Below are 8,861 nucleotides of genomic sequence, written 5' to 3'. Positions count from 1 at the left end.
TTTACGGAGACCGTTTCTAAGGACGCTACAGTATTATTTTTTATTAAATTGTGTTTCGCCCAATGTAACCGATGCCCTTGATATTTAGCTGTTTCTATGTCATCGCGCTTCGCCCCGCAGCAGGTAACACTGTGGATGTTTTTGAGGAATCCTAAGTAGACGGGAGTAACTCCATTCTGTCCAGTATTACCAAGCTAACAACACATGTTCGGTACCCTGTCGTAATAACGGGTCCACGCTTAGCATTTATGAATGACATTTGCACGAATAAAACACCGATCGTTAGGCTATTGTTAGGATTTCTCAATGGATGGCGTTAAGACCCCCGCATTGTAAGTGTATTATACCACGTTAATTAAACCTTACTGTTGGCTTCTATTTAATAAGACACGAGGACAGAAGCGGGATAAGTTTAAACCTTATATTGTAAGACTGCCGAGATCAAACCTTTGTACCTTAGTGTGTTTGGCCAAATGCAGGCTCGTGGACAGCGCGAACCAGGCATGAGCAAAGATTCACTGAATGTACTATATACGCGATATATAACTTTCTAGTTTTCAGGAAACCTATTATTTTGAGAATCTCCGTTGACAATCTATCCATCTGCATGGAGTCACTTTTGTAGATAGTTTACAGTTGATAGGTATGAAGTACGCTTTTAAAAACTCCAGTTAAGCTTATATTAAAATGTTTAACCGTTTGAACGATGTTAATCCCCCACTAAGATATAGACGAAAATATAGAAGATCATTTTCTCGTATAGCACTGTGCGATCTTGAGGACGGAGGAATGGGTTGGCCTTCGTGGTGACGCAGATAGTTATTTGCATCAAACGCCGAAAAATGGCGAAATAAAAACATAAAGAACGATAAGACGCATAGAACTGAAGGTAAGGACACGTACTGGGGAAAAACTTTATGAAGACGTGACTAATGCAGCGCGTACATGCGCTAAACGACGCGCACGTGTATGGTTTTAATGCACTGCTGCAGGCACGAGTTGCATATTCAAAGCACATCTTTTGCATTCGTCTGAGCAGGCTTAGCCGCTAACTTGAATGCAGCCATGCATATTTACAGTGCTCCCTTAAAGGCGAGCTTAATTTCATCATGCAGTTAACTTAAGCATTCGAGCATGTTTTATGATGGAAAAGCAGTTTTGATTACCGATGGCGATTCTGAATATTTCGTACATGTTTCTGTCAGTGTGATTGTTCTCCTACAACCGGTGGGTATGCACCTGTGTCGTGCTGGATGGGTGTTTTTATATACATACATACATACAGACACATATATGTGTGTGTGTGTGTGTGTGTGTGTGTGTGTGTGTGTGTGTGTTTATTTATTTATTTATGTGCCGTCACACTGCCGCAGATCCAGGTTTTGCCATTTGTCGCGGCGAAACTATGGGGAACACAAGCAGCGAGCGAGCGGGCGTCGTCCAAGGGGACAAAGTTCACCGACGGGACAGTCGTGGGGCCAAGGAGGGCGAGTGTCCAAAAATCCTTATGGACAGCCCTGAGGACGCGGACATTTTTCACGGAGAGGATATTAAGGTGCGGGACACCCAGAGCCGGTGTGATGTGACGATGCGGTTGGTGTCCTGAATATGCGGCTAGAGAGAGAATCCCCACTTGTCCCATTTTGACCTTGGCTCTATAAACAAGTCAATTTGTGTCAAATTATTTAAATTTAATTTCTGTTGTTAAGTCTTTAGCAGTTACACTTGATATGAGTGACACAGATGAGTAAATAATCATGCTCAGTAATTATTTAATCTGATTTAGTAAAGTGATTGTTGTTGATGCTCTACTTTCTGAACGTTTTCTTTAAATATTGACAGTGTATAATTAGTCTTGCTTGTTATTTTTATATCACTGGTCGTTATCAGTCTGTGTTTTAACAGTGATACTGTGGGCACCCAGTAACTGAATGTACTTTTGTGGATAACAGGTGGCATGATGGTTAATAGGCAGAACGTTATGAGGAAAATCTACGACATGCGATAACATTGTTCAGTTACGCGATGATGCATTTCAGGCAGTCTGTTGCGATGTGTTTATTGCGTATGTTTATATCGCGATGACGATTAAAATAGGATTTATCGGTCAGCACTAATGGTCAGCACTAATGGTCAGCACTAAGGACTCTGCAGATTCTGGTAAAAAACGATGTCATTCTATTTTTAACCTTTAAACAGGGTGCATCCTAAATTTGTTGCTGTTTCATATGCAGTTGTGTCGACAGTTAATTTTTGGAGGATGGGGGTTGCTGTAGCTAATTCAGTGATGCCACGCAATTTGACAATGGATTTTTTAATTGTTTATATCGTCATTTGTGCTGGTTTTTCAAAGGCTCCAGCTGAGAAGGAATTTCTGACTTGGCAACCCGATCTGGAGCATGATGACAGCGGCTCCATCCAGGACCGGCCCACCGTGTTCCGATGGACCGGGGCTGGCAAAGAAGTCTTTGTGTCCGGCTCATTCAACAGCTGGGTCACTAAGATACCTCTGATCCGGAGGTGCGGGATGCGGGGGGTGCAGTTGGGTTTACTGTTGCCACAGCAACAAAGCAGCTGCAAATTTGTGGGTTCGAATCCACAGGAAGGGGACTGATCCTGTGCTCTTCTGTTAGGCATTCTGCCAGTTGTTGAATATTCAGGTTTATAAATAGATCAAGTAGACCAACGTCTTTAGCTTTTGGTAAAAATATCTGCATAAATAATAACTAAGTGACAGCAGCACTCTTGTGATCATTGACTAATTTATGTGTTTGTGTCTTTTTGCTCTATTAAAATGTCTATTTCCTCCTAAGTCAGAACAACTTTGTGGCCATAGTTGGCCTCCCGGAAGGTGAGCACCAGTACAAGTTCTTCGTTGATGGTCAGTGGACCCACGACCCCACAGAGGTGAGTACATCTTCAGAGCAGCCTGTTTTCTCAGTTGACAATGTTATATATATATATATATCTCACTTTATTTGGTTTGTATTTGTAAGTAGGGATAAGTAGAGATGTGACATGTGGCGATGGAAATGGAGTTGTGCTGCACAATGTTGTTTCCAGCCAGTGGTAACCAGCCAGCTCGGCACGGTCAACAATGTCATCCAGGTGAAGAAGACGGACTTTGAGGTGTTTGATGCACTCATGGTCGACTCACAGAAATCCTCGGACATGTCAGGTAGGCTCAACCAAAGCTCTGAACCAGTGTTTCCCAGTCCGGACGTTGGGGACCCACAGCCGGTCCACGCTTTTGCTCCCAGAAACTTTAACTGTCTGTTAGTCGCTGCTCTAAACCAAAGATCCAAACACGAGCTGTTTATCTCTAGAGACTTTGAGGGTGATACGTGGTTATGCGTTAAGTAGTCTAGTTCAGAATGATGTGGTGGGTTTGTAGTCACTTTAATGGACACACTTGTTTGTGATAATGATGGTTTCCCTTGCTGGACTGTAAAGCACCTTCTCATCATATCTAATCCCAGACTTGTCCAGCTCTCCACCTGGTCCGTACCACCAGGACCACTACATGCCTAAACAGGAAGAGGGCGCCAAGTCCCCGCCCATCCTACCGCCGCACCTTCTGCAAGTTATCCTTAACAAGGACACGGGCATTTCTGTAAGTGACCGGCCAATCGGGGCACTGTGTACACTGCATGTTGGCTGGATGCTTAACCACCGTTGCTCCAGTAAATGGCCTGACAGCGCAAGTAAGTCACTGAGTCCAGAGTTGACAGCTTAGGTTTTGATACAGGTCATAATCTAAATCAGTGGTTCTCAACTTTTTTTGCACCACGACCCAATTTTTACCATGCCAGCTCAGTCGCGACCCTATATCAAGTAGGTTTAAATTAACGCTGTGATCAAGTGCACAGTGCACTCTGCAATTTACGCCAATCAATGCCTATTGTACAGATCTGATTGGATGTGCCAGTGAATTTTAAATTAAGCATCTGTGGTTTGGCCTCTTGGATTGGTTGAGAGTTCACTAGTTTTGTGCTAAGCATTTGCAGACCTAAGACCTGTTTATATAGGTTAATTCTAGGATTGGGGGAGGGAAATCTGATCGTGGATCAGCATAGGAGCTCGCTGGTTTTAAAATGCTTACATTTCCAACTCCCGACCCTTTCAGAACTTGCAGCGACCCACCGTGGGTTGAATCACTGATCTAAATATCGTCTCACGCGCTTGTGAGAAGGAAGCTGGTGACGTAGCAAAATAAGTTTTTAATTCTTGCAGTGTGACCCTGCCCTGCTTCCGGAGCCTAACCACGTCATGCTGAATCACCTGTACGCCCTCTCCATCAAGGTAAGCCAGTGGCGACGTGAGCACACGCTGAAATGCCCATGTGATGGTTTTGGCTGCAGGAAGGGCTCTCCTTTGCTCCCCCTTCAGGACGGCGTGATGGTGCTGAGTGCCACTCACCGGTACAAAAAGAAGTACGTCACCACTCTCCTTTACAAGCCCATATGAACGCTGGACACTGAGACTTCTGTCAATTCCCTTCCTGTTTTGCCTCTGCTGTTTCCAATCACGAGCATCGCTGTGACATCTTTTCATTTTCAGTCGTCCTCAGACGAGTATAGCCAAGGAGTGTGAAGATTTCCCAGAATGCTCTGGCTCAAAATTGCACAGTGACAAGCTTGCTCTTGCTTCCCTAGTGGGTAAGGGAAGGTTCTTGGTATGAAGGTTCAATGTTTCAAGATAATGGGCCTCATTCACCAACCGTTCTTAAGAAGTAGTTTCTTCTTAAAACCCACTTAAGCAGTTTTAATGAAAATTCTGACATTCAATGTTTTATTTGGGATTTGTTCTTAGGTAAGAACAGAACCTACGCACAATCAAGAGCACATTTATGCACGTTTGATTGCTCACAAGTTTGTACAAAATAATAGCTTATTGCGCTTTCTTCAATTCTGCAGTTGTATAATATTATAGGATTTAAATTCCAACAATATTTTTATTATTTATACAATTTTAAAATAATAATTTAATTACAGTTTTAACAATGAATATTTTAATAATTATTTATTACTAATATTTTTTTAGCAATTATTAAATTATTGAAACAAGTAATAGGATCCTATGCATCTTTTATTCTGTTATTGCATATCCACCCCGCTAAGTATGACGGCTCGTTTGCTGTTCACATCCTACAGCAGTACCTTCTCTTCAGAACTGCAGAAGTCGTTCTTACATTTGCAGTCCGGTGCTCCACTGAGGGCCTGGCAGGGCATTTACCTATTAGGACCGACTGACGCATGCTTTCAGTTTACGAGAACAGTGGGATTCATCGTTATAAGAACACATTTGCAAAGAGATCTGTGGTTTAAGAACATGTCGCGAATCGGATGTAGGCTTTCTTAGAACCTTCTTAGGACCTTTCTCAAGAACAAAACCTTAGGATGAAATTGTTGAATGAGGCCCACCGTTTGTAGAACTCTCATGAACTATAAAAATGCGACTTTTTGGTACAAACAGTGTTCTTCTTCTCTCTCTCACTAAGCATCTTCGACAAAGTCACTTGCCTACATATCTGATGAGTCTCTGTCATCCACACATACTTTTTCCTCCCGGAAAATCGTTTACAGACATAATACCCTAACATTCTGTTTATATCGACAGTAGTATAAATTTTTGATTTGTTTCTTACAATTAGAGTATGCTGCTGAAATAGTCTAAGGGGCAGCCAGGAGAAATGAGGGACCAATGGCTGGGAAAAACAACTGAATGGCTGCGGTTCCGGGGAACCTGGCCGGGCTCCTCCTGGCCCTCTCAATACGTGATCGAGGGATCTGCCCATTTCCTTGATCACTTCCAGATCGCTTCCTGCCGAGGTTATCGGCACCTGTAGAGATTGTGGATTGGATGTCATCATGCCAATTGATATTTGTGCCCAGTTTCTAACATAATAAAGGATGTGATTCTGTGATGACCCTTCGCCTTGTCACAATCATTGTGTGAGTGAATACAGTGACCTTGAAGAGCAGAGTACCCAGCTGCATTGCATTGTGGGTTTGCCCGTGTCTGTGTGTGTATATGTGTATGAGAACCAGTAGAGGGCAGTGTGCTACCTTCTTGCCTGATGAACAAATCCAAAGGACAATCCATTAGCCTTTATTGCACCTAATTTGTATCACCTGCAGTTGGCCTGCATCCCGTTGAGTAGCAGCATGGTTTGGGTGTCACTGCCTTCGCTGGGGAGTAATTGGCTTCACTGGCTGACTGACATCCCTGGCTGGGCTTAGTGCTTTCATTTTGGCCTCACACTCACACAGTGGTTGGGTTGCTGGTTTAAGTTACTGGTTTATCTTGGAGCAGTAAGGCGCCAGATGTGGGGCAGTCTCAGCCTTTCTGGAGGCTTGTTTGTTTGTTTGACACATATTAAGCGTTTTTTAAAAAATCCTGTTTTGCAGTGTGTAGGTAGCTAGTAGGTTAGTGAAAAACTGCTGAGTTGTGCAATCTGTTGAGTTGACAACGTAACTAAACACTAGTGTCAAGAAATAATTTTTGCGCCGTTGTGGGTGAGATTATCATGCGCTGTCAATCACACTTGACATACTTCTCATTGGTTATTTCCTATCAATGCTTGTTTCCTATTGGGTTAAAACTTTGGCTGTACATTAAACCCACCTACAGTGGTTTAAGAACTTATTTCTACAATTGAAATACCACCCAAAAACAGCATTATTTATATACTACCTTTATACCACAATATGCTACAGCAGTACTTCTCAATCCTGTTTTCATTCCGACCCACACTGCTGTCAACCTGCCACATTCATTATTAGCCTATTAAGGACCATATAAGCCTGATTAAAATAAGGCTGGAATGAAAACATTATGGCTGGGCGCCAGGAGCAGGACCGAGAACCGTGGCTATACAATCATGTAAACATACATTCTAATTACCTGCATTTACTGCACTAGTGAACTTGACTGCCCGCAGTTATTACAAATGTACTGGCCCAGCCCAGTGCAGCTCTCTCGTTAATTCCAGAATGCAGTAAGTGACGAGCGATGGCCGGGTTCCGTGCTCTCAGTCATATGAAGCAGTGTTGCTCCATCTGCTAGCTGGGTTGAGCTCATCACCCATGTCTTAAAAATGCTACAAACATTCCCTAGCATTACAGTTGCAGCCTTTCCTGCCTGAAACATGAATCACACTCAGCATAAAACTTACTTAATTTTATTCATGAATGTTCATTATGTTACTCAGCCCGCAGCTAGCTTATGTGCAATGGTACCATCCTGTCCTTGTTTCCTGGGGGTGTTTGCCCTCTAACCAGCCACACTGGAGCTTCCTGCTCTTTCTGCTCCGGATCGATCCAGTGAGTCTGTGTGTCACGTGAGTGAGGATGTGGTCCTGATGAGAGGAGCACAGGGGACGGGGAATTGAAAAGCAAGAGCAGGGAACTCCTGAGGAACTCAAGCTGTGTCACCAGGCCCAGAATCCAGACAGATGGATCTCATAAGACTGTGAAAGTCTGTATTCTCAATTGTCTGCAATTTTCGTTCCACTGAGGCATTAAGGCATCAAGAAATCATAAAAATATAAATAAAAGCACTTCTGGTTTGTTTTTAGTGCAAAATTTGTTGGATTCATATATCAGGTGTCATTTGCATGCTAGTCTGCATCATCTGCCTTGTGAGGTTGCTGATGGTGACCAGCAGCACCCCCTGCTGTCCGCACTCCTGCTCTGCATTGTGCCAGGTGGCCCTCAGCAGAAACAGGAGGCAGCAGCTGCTGGGTTCCCAACAAAAAGAAAAGAGATTAATTGAGAAGCTGGACGATGACTCCCGCCTCCGTCGTCTTTCAGAGTCCCTTTCAAATACTTTCCACAGACCTTCCACAGACCTTTCTTTGCTTATCTCTTTGGAGATTGTCCCGTTCTTCTTAGCCCAGCCGTCCTGCCTTCCCCTCGTCCGTGACGTCCGTGACGTCTGGCCCCTGGCATGGCTGCTGGGGGGTGGGAGGTGCCGTGTAAGTGCCAAGATGCAAAATCTGAACACTCACATGGAAATGACTAGAATTAACTGAAGGGACCACAACTTTTTTTTAAAATCCGAAACACACACACACACACACACACACACACACACACACGCTGGACAAAACAAACACAGCAGAGAAATGTTATCAGAGCTGGTAATGAGTAGTTATAAGCAAACAACATATGAGGCGACTTCTCCAGTTTCTACGTCCCTCCATATCTACACAAAAAAACTGTCTGAAATTAGTTGTTTTGTTGTTATTTTGCTGTCTCTCTTTTATACAGTTTCAGGGTCATGTGACTAGTTGCTTTCTTACATCCCCCCACTGTGTATAACACCTTTAATCAACCTCAAGGTCAGTGATCCACGTGGAATCTGAAACAGCAAAATTATTTGAGCACCCAGCAGGAAGCCCAGGTCTTAGGTCACTCCTAAATTCAAGCCTGTAATCAGTGTAAATGTATGCATTGTACCATACACATCAGGACAACACATCCCGTTCTCAATAACACTCCTGGATTTGGTCCTGGCACTGAAAGTTATTGAGTCAACTGAGTTGATTAAAAGTGTCCACTGTTTTTAAAGGCCCAGTGTCCCTTTTACGGCTCGGGTTTAGACGGCTATGCACTGATCCAGGTATACCTGGAACCTGCTAACTTACATGAATGTAAACACTACCCAAGGGACAGCTTGTTATCCACTGCTCTTTGTCTCTGGTCGCTCTCATGTCAGAGACACGCTGCCCATCAGCCAGTAGCGTGAGGAATCTGACAAATGCTGTATGCATCACTCCAGGACCGGCCTTCACGTCTCCCGGGAAGTTAAACAAAGACGAAACTCCGCCCCAAGTCCGAATGAGACACACCTCCACG

General features: G+C 43.7%; 1 protein-coding gene and 1 long non-coding RNA gene across 2 annotated transcripts; one reads left to right on the top strand and one right to left on the bottom strand.

Moving 5' to 3' along the window:
• The first annotated feature begins 789 nt into the window (after nucleotides 1-789).
• LOC111842029 (5'-AMP-activated protein kinase subunit beta-1-like) lies at nucleotides 790-5,929 on the top strand. Its single transcript, XM_023808254.2, has 8 exons — nucleotides 790-889; nucleotides 1,374-1,555; nucleotides 2,354-2,520; nucleotides 2,814-2,907; nucleotides 3,064-3,178; nucleotides 3,480-3,613; nucleotides 4,234-4,302; nucleotides 4,390-5,929. Exons 2-8 carry the CDS (start codon nucleotides 1,406-1,408, stop codon nucleotides 4,465-4,467), a joined length of 807 nt encoding a protein of 268 aa, XP_023664022.1. The 5' UTR covers nucleotides 790-889; nucleotides 1,374-1,405; the 3' UTR covers nucleotides 4,468-5,929.
• A 1,291-nt stretch (nucleotides 5,930-7,220) lies between these two features.
• On the bottom strand, nucleotides 7,221-8,861 carry LOC111842117 (uncharacterized). The gene is made up of 3 exons (XR_002837832.2): nucleotides 8,651-8,861; nucleotides 7,853-7,957; nucleotides 7,221-7,360 (listed from the first exon to the last, which is right to left on the bottom strand). It is a non-coding gene; the product is annotated as an uncharacterized lncRNA (long non-coding RNA).

The sequence above is a fragment of the Paramormyrops kingsleyae genome, chromosome 7 (assembly GCF_048594095.1).
Source record: "Paramormyrops kingsleyae isolate MSU_618 chromosome 7, PKINGS_0.4, whole genome shotgun sequence".
NCBI classification, from domain to species: Eukaryota; Metazoa; Chordata; class Actinopteri; order Osteoglossiformes; family Mormyridae; genus Paramormyrops; species Paramormyrops kingsleyae.
Note: the sequence above shows the minus strand (reverse complement) of the source record. Positions and strands in the feature narration are given on the sequence as shown.